General features: G+C 38.3%; 1 protein-coding gene across 4 annotated transcripts; it reads right to left on the bottom strand.

Moving 5' to 3' along the window:
• LOC109725755 (DEAD-box ATP-dependent RNA helicase 10) lies at window positions 271-11867 on the bottom strand. Of its 4 annotated transcripts, none has more exons than XM_020255095.1 (13): window positions 10773-11002; window positions 10572-10695; window positions 10393-10462; window positions 9223-9285; window positions 7391-7465; window positions 5841-5960; window positions 4650-4691; window positions 4464-4538; window positions 3734-3880; window positions 3436-3573; window positions 1143-1254; window positions 878-966; window positions 271-590 (listed from the first exon to the last, which is right to left on the bottom strand). In XM_020255095.1, exons 1-13 carry the CDS (start codon window positions 10903-10905, stop codon window positions 468-470), a joined length of 1311 nt encoding a protein of 436 aa, XP_020110684.1. In that variant the 5' UTR covers window positions 10906-11002; the 3' UTR covers window positions 271-467. The 4 variants fall into 4 exon arrangements, with proteins under 4 accessions (XP_020110684.1, XP_020110685.1, XP_020110683.1 ...); XM_020255096.1 differs by having other exon boundaries at window positions 451-593; window positions 10773-11003; XM_020255094.1 differs by lacking the exon at window positions 271-590 and adding an exon at window positions 11853-11867 and having other exon boundaries at window positions 669-966; window positions 10773-10933.

Genomic DNA, 16344 nt, shown 5'->3' with positions numbered 1-16344 from the left:
AAAATGAAGCACAAATAAAAATGTATCTTGTGCATTTTAATCATGTGTTTTTATCAGTTAAAATTGGTAGGTTATCAATGGTCAATCAAGTCACACCCTTAGACAATTTGGGTCAAGCCCTTTCATATTGCAAAGAAAATTCACCAGCACAATAATATACTTCCATCTAAACCCCAGTAAACGCAGTCGCCAACAGAAAACATAATAAGAACAGCTAGAGCAATATAGCAAAACTACTCTAAACAGATTTTGATTTCAACTCACCAAAAAGGAGGGGAAAGTAGTCAAAAGTTTAATTTAAACTTGCAATACAGCAATTCGAAAAATATTGTGCCAAATTTGTAGGCACTAGCAGAAAAAAATCAATCTGACCATTACTGAAGGGTGATGCTATACCTAAAAGAGCAAAAATTTAAGGACAACCTCAGAAAACATAAAAATTTGATCACAATAGCCTTAGTTCCGCATCATCTTCTCCTAGATTTCTTTGACGCCTTTGAGTTCTTGTGAGTTATCGCATGTTTTTCAGCCTCTTCATCGTCATCTTCGACCCTTCTCTTCTTCCTCTTCACTTCACTTCCCTTTAGTTTCTACTAACATTGACAAAAAAACACTTAATGCAGTTGTACAAATTTAAAATCCAAAACAACAATAAAATTTCATGTAGATAAAGGAATACAGCGGAAAAAAGATCACGTCAAATTGAGGATGCAATATCCAAGGTCTCCAAACTATTATTCATTCTCAGGATCTATGTAGAATACAATTTGTGAAGCAAATAATCATTGGTTATGGGAGAAGCAACATTTAGAAAAAGAAAAGCAAAAACACCGGGTATTTTTATATCTGAGTACTTCCAGGGTCGTAAGTAACGAACCATCTGCGCAATTCTCCTGGCATCAGATACACGCTCCAACAACAACAGAACTTCTTCTTTATTTGCCTGATACTCGGGGAGCTCTTTGCCTGGTGGAAAAACATATTATAATTAGAATGGGACTCTAATTTCAAGTTACAAATGTATCCATATGCACACACGTATAAAAACAAATCAATATACATGCCTAAATATGCTCATACATACAAATGAACCTCCAAATGTGTCATACCCTAATATTTATAGCAAGGAGGAGATCACATACCAATAAGTAGTTCGATCTGTCGGTACCACTCGACCTCATATTGATTCACCAAAGATATAGCCAAACCAGATCTTCCAGCACGTGCAGTTCTACCCACACGATGGATGTAATCCTGGAATTACATTAGAAGTACTCACAACCGACTACTTGAAAGGTAAACAAGGCCATTACAACAAAAATAGTATAAGAAATCTAAATCTAGTAAACCGGATAGAGAGACAGTAAGAGGAGAACAGAGATACACTATTCACAGGACCATTCTACTTCTTTGTAGGGCTGTCAGCAAAGCCAGTTGTCTGCGAGCTACCTCAGATTTGACTTGTAATGAGCTCAGTAAAGACTTCGCTCAATTGGCTCATACAAAACGAGCCGAGCTTGAGCTCAGCGTAGGTTGCTGATGACCGGCTCAATTAAGCTCGAAAGGATATAAGATGGAGAAATTAATAGTAAAAAACATTGTAACATTGTAATATTGTAATTACATGCAGAAAAATCTTAATTTGTTTTATTACACAGAAGAAATAATTTAACATGTTACAATAGTTTAGCACTTCACCCATAATAAAGATCCATAACAATAAACAGCTGGAAATTTTCTTTTAATAGACTGTATCATAAACAAACCGTTCATGCACAACTCACATACAACTACTAGACAGGTCGGCTCATTTGGTAAGCAAGCCAAGCTTGACATTAACTCACTCAGCGTTAGACTCCCTAACAGCCCTACTTCTTAGTGTATCAAAGTTTTACAAAGGTTGTCGAGTAAACCTAGAAAACATAATTCAAACAGAGTGCAATGAATAGACAATTCTGTAATCACAAAATAGATGAAATTACACTGAAGTATGGAAAATAATTAGTTACAACACGAGAAAGGGAGTTTAATATTTAAGTGTAGCGAACTACCATAGAAATTCAAATTACTGTCTTGTCTGGATCCTAGTTAGTAAATTCGCGAATTATTCGTGAATTATTCACGAATTATTGAAAATCCGAATTAAACCGTCCGTTTACGAATTTTTCCCAAAGAAAGAGAATTATTCACGAATTTTTGGGCGAGCCGAATTATTCACGGATAATTCGCGAATTATTGCCGATTTATTGAAAATATGAATAAAAAACTTATAATTTTTATTTTTAAAATATAAATTATCTTATATTTTATATTTTATATTTTATACCGAATTCGTTTTTTAAGCCGAACTTTCAACGAATTTAAAAATTAGAAAACGAATTTTATGCGTATTATATCTGTACCGAATTTTTGCCGAATCCGAATTAACTTAACTATGGTCTGGAGACATGAATATCTTGTTCTGTTTATCCCCTTAATTTACTCAAGAATTTGTATATTCGATTGATAAGAAGTGTTATCAAATGTTTAAAATGAAGTATCATATTCGTACTTCAAGTCATTATATCAAAATAAAATAAATCACCTCGTAGCTGAAATATGCTATCCTACCACATCATGGATAGAAAGATCTTCGAAGAAGCAAAAAAGTAAACTCTTTACTTACAATCATATTAGAAAAGCCTCATACAGTATAAGTTATCCTTAGATAACTTGCTCCAATATCCAAACAAGGCCTACAGGTATATAAAAACTAATATCCACTAACTGCAAATTGCGAACTGTATCTAGTCTGGAAGGAAGGACCCAGTGTTCCCAGTTATCAAAGCATGTTAAACACATCGCATAGTGCCCAAAAAGAACCCCAAGCATTTAAAGAACACAAACATGCAGACAGTCACATAAACAGTAATCTTACACAAATTAAGCTGTCTTTAAAATACAGGGCCAATTAAAGTAATATTTATACTATTATTCAGTTCTACACATTGAACTTGGCAATTAATGGAAGGGTCCCAGATTGTTTCCTAGTGACTATTCCTTACTATTGTAAATGGGTTGAAAGAAAGTCCCATAAAACCCGCAAGCTTAGAAGTTCTATCAAGTAAATTGGTTAGAGTAGGCAAACTAATAGTCATCAACAATTGGACACCAAGCAAGTTTTACTTACTATATTACTGGTCAAACAGTTCATATCACAGTTCGAGCTCCCTCTTTTGACCATTAAGAAAACTAAAAATGCTAAACTGTAGTACTTTATAATAAATGCCAGATCATATCACAGTGGAAAAGAAGTGCCAGAGTTCCAGAACAATCTATATACCCAATTCCAAGAATAAAGGTATGTCTTCCAAACGAGAAAGTCCATTAGAAAGCAATACAAACGAACACCAAAGAATCAATGAAAAATCCATGTTAACTAGACAAAAAAAGGACCTTAGAGTTTGTTGGGATGTTATAGTTGATCACCACATCCACAGAAGGTATATCGAGCCCTCTACTAGCCACATCTGTGCAGATAAGTATATTACATTCTCCTGACTTGAACTTGTTTAAAGATCCCAACCTCTTAGCCTGTAAAGTAGTTTAGCAGAAATCAAGGGTTAGCTGCTGTGGTATCTTACTCCACAATTGACAATGAAATATTATAACTGAAATCATTCAAATATTCAACTGAAATAAACTACTACACTTCACAAAATATAAAAACATGAAATTCTGACAAAAATGACACCTGGCTCATTTGACCATTAATTGGAATAGCGCTTAACCCAAGATTGCGCAGAATAAGAGCGAGAAGCCTTGCCGACTCACAAGTGCGTGTGAAAACCATTGAAGTGCTTCCAGACATCCGAACCAAGATGTACACAAGATAACAATCCTAAATAGAGAAACAAAAAAACAAGTTGGTGATATATAGACTAGTCGATGAAGTGAAAGAGAAGAAAGATATAATATCATGGGGTTTTGTGAATATGACCACAAAATACTAATGATGTTATAGGCAGCAATAGAAGTTACTTCATGAATTGTTCTACACTATCTAGGTCAATACTGCTATGTTCCGATAGCTAATTGAAAATGACTCGCAGGAGACAAGTCATAGAACAAGCTGCATATAACAGGCCGCTACTTGTCTTCACCGCCTTCCACATCAAAATATTCCACGTCACTACGTTTGGACAAAGGCTAAACAACAATAAACAAACACAATGGTGCTTCATGATACATTATATAAAAAAATTTACACTATGTCATCATTCACCAATAGGTCATATGTGTCATATAAATAGAAACACCCTTCAAACTTAAGAATAAACAAGCACTTCATCTGTTGTAAAAAGCAACTTTCACCATGGCCGAGTGAAAATCACATAATGCCACTTAAAACCTTTTCTTGAATTATCAATTACTAAGTAAAGCAGACTTGACAGAACTAATGACCGAAGGGAACAAGAAACAACCTTGTATGTCGCAGGAATAAAGAGATAATGTTGCTTAAGAGTATCAACCGTGGAATACTTCGAGGCTGCCTCAATCTGAGATAGTTTGCAAACATGATCATTAACATAGAATAAGAATATTAACAGGTTGTGAGCAAATGCTTGCAAAAATAAAGCAATGTTAGAGATGAAAGGGAGCATACAAACCTTAAGGGGATCCCTAAGGCAAGCCCGTTGAAGTTTGCTGACCTACACTCAAATAATAGTTGTTTAGATCACTGGTTCAGATTCAAAATTGTCCTAAACAGTTACCTCTCAACCACAAGTATAAATTACAAGCCAAGGAAATTATGACTGTCTATATAACAAAATAAACAGTAGAGCAAGCCGGGTCATTACTAATTATTTGCACGCACATTTGAAGCACGAATTTAGGATTTCTTATGGATAAAGCTTTGCATCAAATTTAGAGATGAATTGTGGATATGGAATTTGCACAGTCAATGCAACAATAACATACAAGTATTGTGTTCAGAAAGTAGAGGCAGATTTTAAGCTGACTATTTCTAGGCAAGACACATCTAGTCTAGAAGTGGAGGAAGAAATATTTTATTTTGTTCGCATATTTAACCAGCCTAATTTCCGCCAATTATTTACTAAGATATCTCGATTTTGGCCCATTATGTATGCATAGAAGAAATCTCACACACAAGAAAGAAATTTCTCAAGCCAAACCTACGAAACATAATCTCTTGGGAAAAACAAGGAAGTCCATATTTAGCTCGTCAAAAGAATGCAGAAAAACTAAAAAAACAGAGACCCAGGACTGGTTTCTTAAAGATACTAATCCAACGTAGGGGCAAGCCCCTAACAATTGGCAACTTTATTATCTTTCATTTTCTTTGTCATGAACCTAACTTTCCCAATCTCTATTTCCACTGAATAAGGAAAGGGGGCAAACGAAGCTTGCAAAGTTTTGTATCATCACAAAGACACAGAAAGGAATGATTGCATAATCCTAATACTGAAAAAATCGAAAGGGCTCAGAACATAGTATGAGTCCGATTCATTAAAGTGACATGAACACATTACTTCCTTTAATACATTTCTTCTCAAAATTCAGGTCAGAAAAATTCAGATACAATATTTCAATGAAGAGCCCTATGTGATTTCCATCCATAACAACAATAGTTTAAATGTAAAAGACGCATTAAAAACACTCTAGCCTGATATGTTCTAAACAAATATGTTCTAGACAAAAGAGACACATGCCTGGCCTGATATGTTCTAAACAAAAGAGACACATTAGGCACATATGTTCACACAAAGAAATAATACTTTATCACAGTTTAAATTTTCTGCAAAGAAGAAAAGGAAATCTACAACCGCAAAAGATACCTTCTTAGTCATAGTAGCCGAAAACAGGTATGTTCGTCTTTCTTTAGGTATATCCTTCAAGATGTCATCAATAGCTCTCTCAAAATCCATGTTAAGTAACCTATCGGCCTCATCTAGGACCTGTTAACCACAAAATCATATTAGCGAAGCTGCATCAAGGCACTTAATACTTCAACATGGCAACTATGGGATAGACAACAGCATTTTATAGAAGGTAATGGAAAAGACGGGACATACTATCAGAATGAGGTCAATAGACTATATATCACACTACAAACCAGTGAATGACAATTAGATTAGACGAAAAGATCGAATATTCAGTTGTAAGAATGAATGACATAGCATCATGTAAGTTGAGTTAATATAGCTAAATAATTCATGTAAATTGAGTTACTATATTTAAATCATTGGGAACGATAATAACATATTCTTCCTTTCTATTTATTGCTATTACTAGCAAACTGTGAGCCATACAAGCTTAAAATGCATCATCGTCATAGTAATGGTAAAAGTTAAATTACTCTCAGTCATATTGGATACAACTTTATTCTCTTAAGTTAAACAGTAGCAATGCAGGCTGCAGTTTGGATGACTCATCAATACGAACAAACTCATGAAGAAAGATACTTATAAACAAACAGGACAACTCTTACAGTGCGGAACCCCACCCCAACCAAAAACACACACACACATCCCTACCCCAGCTCGCCCCAAAGAAAATGTGAAATAGCGCGCTTTCCAACTTTCCTCAGCATGCTCTAAGTGCAAGAAAGAAAGAAAGAAAGAAAGAAAGAAAGAAAGAAAGAGAGCATTGGTAGAAAAGGTAGTAGAAAAGGTTTAAAGCTTATTTAATTATTTTAATTTAACTATTTCAACTGCTACTTTCTACTCTTTCATTAGATACCTAATTAGTAAGCCTTTTGAAGTTCCTTAATAGGACACCTAACAAGAGTAATTTATGTGCTCAAAGAGCACAACAACGTGCTAAATTTTGCTGGACAACAAAGGTCTTGAAGTACACTAAATTTCCATTTAGCATGTGGAATGGCTGTAGTGCTCCAAATACAGGGGAAAAAAATAATCATCACAGGCTATCATGTTTTCAAACTTCCTGACCATTGGAAAATCAGCCAAATTGAAGTAAATTTACAAAATCTTCATGCTTACTTACCAATTTCTTATTAACTGAAGTACATTTACAAAATCTTCATGCTTACTTACCAATTTCTTATTATAAATTCTAACTTCAAAGTCCACTGATTAAGCAAATTACAACATATTATAGGGATCTATGCATTATGCATTCCGCTTACATAGCAATATACCTCATAAATCACAAGTCAATAATAGGCTATAATGTTGAGGATGGACAATATATTGCTTTTTTTTTTAGCAAGTCATGCTAGACTTTATAAATTAGAGGTTGATTTCAGCTGAGTAGCGGAGGTAAAAATACAAAGTGATAAAGTTTGAAGGAAAATAAATAAAGTAAAAAAGCCTCACTATAGTTCATGTCTTTTCAATATACAAAAAGATAATTCAGCTTGTACCAAATATTTTAGAGCGCGAAGACTAAAACCCTTGGTGTTTGATAAATGGTCTAGGAGCCGCCCGGGAGTTGCAACCTGCAAGTCAGAGAAAACATATAGTTACATGCATCCGAAGGCATGTTTGCAAGAGAGAGAAAAAACACGTCGCAGAGCAAAATCTGTAATTAGCAAGCCTTATGTTAGATCAAAGTCTAAGCCACTTTCATAATTCTAAAATCATTTATCAGGAAACCTATTCACTCAACAACTATCACAAATACAGGAATGATGCTGGATGATGAATAAGGAAAAGAAGTACAATTAAGCATGCGCAAAAGCAAATGCAAAACATTAGGCTTCTCTTATGGTAATAAACTACCAAAAATTCAATTTCACACTTCAAATATATGTCACAAGGACATCCAAGACAGCAAAATTATCCTTCTTACAAAATAAGATAAAGATGATCAAATGAAATTTTCACTAAGTTACTTGAAGGAACTAAATGTAGGTCCATGACTTTTTAGACAATTTAGGGGCTGTTTGATTGGATGTAGTTGTAAATGCAGTGTAGTTAAAAATGCATGCAGTTGAAAATGTAGCAGTTGTAATTACATATAATTTGTTTGGTTTTGTGTAGATGCAATTGTTGCAGTTGCATTTCTTCTGTTTGGTAATTTGAAGATGATAGTTGTATTTGTGAATCTTATCACCTCTTTAGATAGAGTGGCAAGATTACCTTCACTGTACATAAAATAATTGTATAATTTTATTAATCATTTAAATTTACTATCTCTCAATAAATAAGTGGATATATATAATTTTTTTATATTTTTCAATAATTCTTCAACTTATCAATCGACACATTCAAAATTTTTAATTTATTTAATTTTAATATGTAAATCAAACATTAAAAATTTAAACGATTCTCTCATTTTTTTTATCAAATTTAATAATTATAGTTAATTAAAACTTATTAAGTTGACATACACAATCATATTCTATGAAAATTTAGGAAAAAACTTTATTTTTTATATTTTGAATAAAATAAATTTAAAAAAATTTAATTTTTTTCACATAACTTGTATCGCCTAAAAGATTTTATTAGTATGAGTTTATTTACAAGTATTTTTATTTATCCATATATATATATATATATATATATATATATATATATATATATATATTACTTATTTATTTATTTTTGTTAATTTGTGAGTGATCCTATTCCACACCAACTGCTGGAGTTGGAACTGCAGCCAATTTGGATGTAGTTCCAACTACAGCACTTGGACCTTCTTGTGCAGTTGCAATTGCAACAGTTAGACTCAACTGCATTAAACCAAACACAGGAATTGAGGATGCATGCATTTGTAACTGCAATGCAGTTGCAAATGCGTGCAACCAAACAGCCCCTTAGAGAAAACCCCTGACTTGTCATATATATGTATAAAACAATACTACTACAAGTTACAAATAATACTGCTATAAGGCAAATTGTAAATTATAAAGAACATTACAAGGAGGTCAACAAAAAGAATAAAAAAAGATTAAAAAAATAGCTGCGAGCATCCATATGGCTTGTCCTAGAGACACAACCCTCCTCTCAAGTGACACATTTGGGGCGATCAAGTCACGATTTAACTTTCCTACAAGTTTACGCATGGCAATTTGTTTACACTAAAGAAATATGGAATTCCACAATTGCCACTTTCTGCTTGAATTCTTTCGATTCACTTGTCCATTTATAGTATACAAGGCTCTAATCACATTGAAGTTCCATCATCCATGGAAATACAACCAAATTCCAACAAGCTTGCCAAACATAAACTACAATTTTAATATATGCTTACCACAATGTGGGGGCGTTTTGCAAGAGATATTGCTTGTTGCATCATGTCAACTCCACCTACAAGCTGAAAACAAAATCATTTCTCAATTAGAATATGGCGAAGCAAGAAGAAATCATATATGCCAGAAGAATCAGACTACATTGCAATGAAATAAACATAAACAATCAAAACCCTCTGATATAAAACAATATACTATAGATTTTCATGGAATATCACTCAGAAATTAAACAAATTAATGGTAGTACTTTAGACTGCATAAACATTAAAAGAAGTAGCTATTTCTAGTTTTAGGAAGAAGAATCATAGTTGAAAAGATTTGGTTCTGTTAGGCAAATGTTAAATTCAAGATAGGTCCTTGGTGCGACTGCAACATTAAGAAGACAAGAGGAGCGGGAACAAATCTCTAAACCTATGACTAGACTACAAAGAATGAATATCATATCAATGATATTAAGGTTAGATCTTTATAGCTATTGTTCCTGCGTTTCGATCTATTATATTACTAGTTACTTTGTCCAAAATCATCCTAGATGTAGAATTAAGAAAGGCCTCTTCACGTTTGCCACTTTTGCTCCTAATAATAAGATCCTCATGTCTTCCTATGATGCCACTTTTGCTCCATCCACAACGGTCTTCAGCCGAGAAGCCACGCTCTATCTGTTATATGACCCTTACTCAGCCGAGACTCATATCACACTTTTGATTGATAATTGGCTCCAATATCGACAGTGACATCCCGCTTCCCAGGAGGTCACTCATCCTAAAACTACTCTAACCCTAGCCCAAAATTCTATAACCAAGTTATGGGTTTAGTCCCCCTACACCTCATATATATATATATATATATATATATATATATATATATATATATATATATATATATATATATATATATACGACTATTCCAAATCCTAGGGCTGTCACATCATGTCTTCGTGTGTAGCAATTATAAAAGAAATTCACGGGACATGGCAGCATTTCAAATCGTACTAGAACTGAAAAAAAAAGTAGATTAATTGACATTTTATATTTGCTTTTCCAAAAACCTCGTATTCATGAAAGATAAAATACTTCAAAATAAAAACAAAAAAACACCAATCCAGCAAATTCTTGCCCAACAATCAAGAAAGGTTAAAAGAGGATCTTAATCGTCCATATCGAGCTACTCACCACGGAACACTTAACTCCGATCCCAGACCCTAAAGCCTCAAGCTGCTCAGATATCTGAATTGCCAACTCCCTGGATTTAACAAAGAAAAGGAACAAGAACGCAAAACAATCGAGTTAGAAACCAGCGAAGAGAAATTACTTCCGAGATCAATCCAACAGGGCGAGAACACGAAGACGACCTAGTCGGAGAGAGCACGCAAGCGAAGAACGGCTGCGGCTTCTGCAGCAGCGCTTGGAGAATCGGAAGCGCGAACGCGCCAGTCTTCCCCGACCCAGTTTGCGCCAGCCCGATCACGTCGCGGCCTGCCGGCAACAAGGAGGTTATTAGGTCATGTAACATTCGTCGAATTTGTCGATAACAGAACTGAAGGCTAAGCCACCTTGGAGTGCGTAGGGGATTGCCTCGGCTTGGATCTTGGAAGGGGTCTCCCACCCCAAGCTCTTGCAGGCCTCGACCAGTTCCTCGCACACGCCGAGGCCGGCGAAGGTTTTCGGACTCCCGTCGTCCTCCATGATTGCTAATCTTAGGGCGTGGCCGGCCCTGGGGCAAAGAAAGTGGGAGGCATAGTTAGTTAATTCGGATTCGGCAAAAAATCGGTACGGGTATAATTCGGATAAAATTCGTCTTTAAATTTTAAAATTCGTTGAAAAAAAGGGCTAAAAAACGGATTCGCCAATTATTCGGATACGTGATTTATACGGATATTATACGTTTACCAATTAAAAATCCGGTATCAAAAATTCGGCTATTAAATTAAGTTTTTTTCCTCTCAAGATTTATGCTATTAGCATAAATACTCATATTTTTTAAGAATATAAGAATAAAGAGCTACAAAATTTATCTAATTAAGTAAAAAAAAAATTAGTAAACTATATTATGCCTCAAAATAAAGAAATAATTAAGCAAAAAAGAGATCAAGATAGTCCATATTTAAATGTAAAATATAAAAGGTTCACATACAAGCATAGTTAGAAACTAAATACAACATGAAATTGGCACTTTTCATAGTGCATAACTACATACTAGCATATCTAAATTCTAAAGACTAAACAGCAAACAAATAAAAGATACATAAAGTTCACTATTCCACATATAGGCATACATAAAAGCTTGAATAAACATAGAGCATACAAGCACACAATTCCACATATAAGCATACATAAGTTGCCTTGAGAATCTGAGATTTGTGTGCAGGGATCGGATTAAAATAAGTTGCCTGGTTGGCTAGAAAGAGCACCACAAGGCTCCATCAAAATATATTGGAGGTTCTGAACTTCCTGGTCCCTAAGCTAATTAAGATTATTTGGCTCTATGTTTGGGTCTTCTTTGTGCATAACAGAGAATGGACACATTCAATTAAGCAACAAGCACTCGAGCCATTTGTGTATAAAAAAAGTATCCATCAGATGGACTAAAAGCTTGCAACTTTTGCTTTGAAGAATGAAAACTCAAATCGTACCTGGTTTGTAAAGAACCACCCGATTACTGATCTATCGTTGGATAGCGGAAGCGGGAGCGGAAGCGGAAGCGGAAGCGGAAGAGGCGACGAGGAGGGTTTCGATTTCTGAAGAGTGAAGAATCCGATCTTCGATCTTCGATCTTCGATCTTCGATTTCTGAAGAGGAGGGCTTCCGATGGCGTTCGGCGAGCGGCCGGAAGGGAAGAGGGGGACCGCCGCAGGGGTCGGTGGCAGCGCCGCACCGCCGCAGCCGCAGGGGGGAGAAGGTAGGGCAAACCCTTTTTTTGGGAGGGGTGGGGGTGGGGGTGGGACTCGTTGGAGGAGTCGGAGGACTGAGGGCGATTCTTTTCAGAAAGGGTTTTCTTTTTTTCTTTTTTTTTTTTCTTTTTTTTTTGGCGACAGGGTGAGGTTTGTTTTCCTGTTTTGGGCCACCCGCGGGGCCCACGAGTCCGCGTCGCCCGGCTCACAGCAACCGGGCCGGTTTTTTGGGCCGAATTATTCGCGAATCCCGTTTAATTTGCGAATAATTATTTTTACTCAAAAAAAGGCAAATTTTTGCGAATTTTTGGGAAAAATACGTAAACCGCTGTTTTATTCGGCATTCCAAAAATTCGCGAATAATTCGCGAATTAACTAACTATGGTGGGAGGAGGAAGCTTGGAGAGGGTTTAGAAAGGAGTGACGGGCGCGGCGCGGGGGAGCAGAAGAGGCGGAGGCGAGGGTTTAGAAGGGAGTGACGGGCGCGGCGTGGGGGAGTAGAAGAGGCGGAGGCGGCGCGAGTAAAAACCTAGGGGATAGCCCGACTAAACCTTATTAGGGTAGACAACCGCGCGATACAGCAGTTATTTAATAAAAAAAAAATTAAAATTTTTTTAAGATAAAAAAATAAGAATGAAAATTAAAATTTTAAAATGCCATACAGCGGATATATAATAAAAAAAATTAAAATTTTTTTAAGATCAAAAAATAAGAATAAAAACAAAAATTTTAAAATGCATATATGATAATTTATACAAATAAGTAAAAGGAGAGTCTGTACGAATCCCTCCCCGCGTTTGGGGGGTCCGGTGGGGCCCACCAGCGAGGAGCAGAGGTGACGGTTTTTCGCAATTTATTTTTTCCCCGTTGGCGTTGCCCTCCCCCCCTTCTCTCTCTCTCCACCCCTCTCTCTCTCCACGTTGCCCCCCGCCTTTTCGTCGCTCTCCGCGTTTCGCCATCCGATCTCCTCGCCAAGATCCGTGCTCCCTCTAACCTACCATCGGAATTCGTGGCGTGATCCTCGCCCGGGGAGATCTGCCGAGGATCTCTCCCGATCTTTCGTATCTAGCTGCCAGATTCGGCGCCGTGATCCTCGCCGGCAGAAAATTGGTGAGAATCTCACGATCTCCGTTGGCGGGAAAATCTTCAAGGATCTCCAAAATAAGATGGGTGAGATACTGCCGACTTTAGTCCCACTACACCTTATATATATACGACTATTCCAAATCATGGGACTGTCTTCGTATGTAGCAATTATAAAAGAAATTCACGGGACATGGCAGCATTTCAAACTGTACTAGAACTGAAAAAAGTAGATTAATTGACATTTTATATTTGCTTTTCCAAAAACCTCATATTCACGAAAGATAAAATACTTCAAAATAAAAACAAGAAAACACCAATCCAGCAAATACTTGCCCAACAATCAAGAAAAGTTAAAAGAGGATCTTAATCATCCATATCGAACTATTCACCACGGAACACTTAACTCCTATCCAAGACCCTAAAGCCTCAAACTGCTCAGACATCTGAATTGCCAACTCCTTGGATTTAACAAAGAAAAGGAACAAGAACGCAAAACAATCGAGTTAGAAACCCGCGAAGAGAAATTAGTTCCGAGATCAATCCAACAGGGCGAGAACACGAAGATGACCTGGTGGGAGAGAGCACGCAAGCGAAGAACGGATGCGGCTTCTGCAGCAGGGCTTTGAGAATCAGAAGCGCGAACGCGCCAGTCTTCCCCAACCCAGTTTGTGCCAGCCTGATCACGTTGTGGCCTGCCGGCAACAAGGAGGTTATTAGGTCATGTAACATTCGTCGAATTTGTCGATAACAGAACCGAAAGCTAAGCCACCTTGGAGTGCGTAGGGGATTACCTCGGCTTGGATCTTGGAAGGGGTCTCCCACCCCAAGCTCTTGCAAGCCTCAACCAGTTCCTCGCACACACCGAGGCCGGCGAAGGTTTTCGGACTCCCATCGTCCTCCATGATTGCGAATCTTAGGGCTTGGCCGGCCCCGGGGCAAAGAAAGTCGGAGAAGAAAGCTTGGAGACGGTTTAGAAGGGAGAGATAGGCGGGGCAAGTCGGTGGAGCAGAAGAGGGGGAGGCGGCGTGAGTTAAAACCTACGAGGGGATAGCCCGACTAAACCTTACCAGGTAGACAACCGCGCGATACAGCGGATATATAATAAAAAAAAAATTAAATTTTTTTTAAGATAAAAAAATAAGAATGAAAATTAAAATTTTAAAATGCATATATGATAATCTATACAAATAAGTGAAAGGAGAGTCTGTACGGATCCCTCCCTGCGTTTGGGGGGCCTACCAGCGAGGAGCGGAGGCGTGCCGATTTTTCGCAAATTTTTTTTTCCCCACTGGCGTTGCCCTCCCGCCCCCTTCTCTCTCTCTCCGCGTTGCCCCCCGCCTCTTCGTCTCTCTCGACGTTTTGCCGTCCGATCTCCTCGTCGAGATCCGTGCTCCCTCCGACCTACCGTCGGGATTCGTGGCGTGATCCTCGCCCGGGGAGATCTGCCGAGGATCTCCCCCGATCTTTTGCATCTAACTGCCAGATTCGGCGCCGTGATCCTCGCCAGCAGAAAATTGGTGAGAATCTCACAATCTCCGTCGACGAGAAAATCTCCGAGGATCTCCGAAATAAGATGGGTGAGATGCTGCCGGTTTTTCAATTTTTTTCCCCTCCCCACTCGCGTTGCCCTCCCGCCCCCCCTCTCTCTCTCTGCGTTTCGCCATCCGATCTCCTTGCCGAGATCTGTGCTCCCTCCGGCCTGCCGCCTTACCTCCGGTGGTTGAGACCTGAAGCCCTGTGGCTTTTCTTAAAGGGTCTTCTCAGACAAGGACGAAGCCAGAATTTTAGTTCGGGGGGGGGGGGGGCCAAAAACACATTATGCAAAAATTTCAACCTAAGTAAATAAAATGATTCAAGAAAAATCAAAAGTAAGGTACGTGTCTCAATCAAGATAAGGTAAAGGAGTTGTCTAAATCAAAATGGCCTGTAGCTAACGGGATCTGAGTACATGTTTACCATATAAAAGACGAATTGTTCATCGAGTAAACACGTAACTGAAATAATCTAAAATATAAATATTCTTATTGAACTGAAATAATCTAAAAGGGAGATAGAGAGATTACCGCCACAGCGCCACTGGTCTAAGGATTTTAGCCTTTTAGGCTTTTAGCGCGCCGCCGCACCGTAGCTGAATCGGGCGAGTGGGCGACTCGGCCTTGCGAGGCTGCGACAGTGCGACGAGCGGATGAGAAAAAACTAACTGCGGAGTGCGGCGGAGCCGCGGAGGGGCGTAGGCCAAGGCGCCGAGGCTCCGAGTCCAAGCGGCGAGACGGCGAGCAGCACCGACAGTCAGCGCGGCCGCGCGGGGGTCCAAGAGGCGGGAGGCCTGCGGAGGGGCGGAGGCCGAGGCGCCAAGCCCAAGCAGGGAGGCGACGAGCAGCACCGGCAGTCGGCGCGGCCGCGCGGCGGTCCAAGAGGCGGGAGGCCGGAGGCAAGAGGGGAGGGATTGAGAGAGAGATGGAAAAGAGAACGAGAGAAAGAGAGAGAGAGAGAGAGAGAGAGGTTTACGTTATTACTAATTAGGCACTGTAATTTGTGAGAGGAGCGTGGCTGCGTGGGCGGCGCCGCGGCAGGGCGTCAATCATGATGCATCGTGCCATCATGGATTCATGACATCATGTGTGGAGACTTGGCCCACAAGACAACTCCACTGGCACTTTGTAACAAAATTTCATTTTGGCCCCGACACTTTATAAAATTTTAATATTTTTAAGGAACTTAATATTAGACCTTGTTGTAATTTTCAAAATGTTAGGGGGGCCAAGGCCACTGTCGGCCCCAATATGGCTCCCCGCCTGTTCTCAGAATCCTCCCCATGGTTTTGGATCTTGAGAGGAAAGAAGGTTTGTATATTAGTTGTTGATTGATTGATGCTTGATGTAGAGATGTTGGTATTAGTTAAGGATTGATGTTGGTTTATTTTTCTGTTAAGTTGAGTTGGATATCGTTCTCCTATTCTCCTGTATTTTTTACTGGGCCCAAAGAAGGTTTGTCTCTTTGCCTTTTTTCCCTCTAAAGGCCCCCCGATTCACTTTCTTATACTCTCGGCTGCAAGGCGATGCTGTTTTTTTTTGTAAAACAAAAGGACTTATGTTAATTTTTTTTGATAATTTTTCCTGGCAGTGTTTGCTCTCGTAGGCACGGCAGA

Source organism: Ananas comosus, linkage group 20 (genome assembly GCF_001540865.1).
Source record: "Ananas comosus cultivar F153 linkage group 20, ASM154086v1, whole genome shotgun sequence".
Classification (NCBI taxonomy): domain Eukaryota; kingdom Viridiplantae; phylum Streptophyta; class Magnoliopsida; order Poales; family Bromeliaceae; genus Ananas; species Ananas comosus.
The sequence above is the reverse complement of the archived record's forward strand: the minus strand, read 5'-3'. Positions and strand labels throughout refer to the sequence as shown.

Coding starts and splice junctions, on each gene's coding strand:
- LOC109725755 (XM_020255094.1), bottom strand. CDS start 10,905: ATGGAGGACGACGGGAGTCCGAAAACCTTCGCCGGCCTCGGCGTGTGC. Junction 7,466..9,222: donor CAAAACGCCCCCACATTGTG/GTAAGCATATAT, acceptor TCTGACTTGCAG/GTTGCAACTCCCGGGCGGCT. Junction 4,692..5,840: donor CGGCTACTATGACTAAGAAG/GTATCTTTTGCG, acceptor ATTTGAGTGTAG/GTCAGCAAACTTCAACGGGC.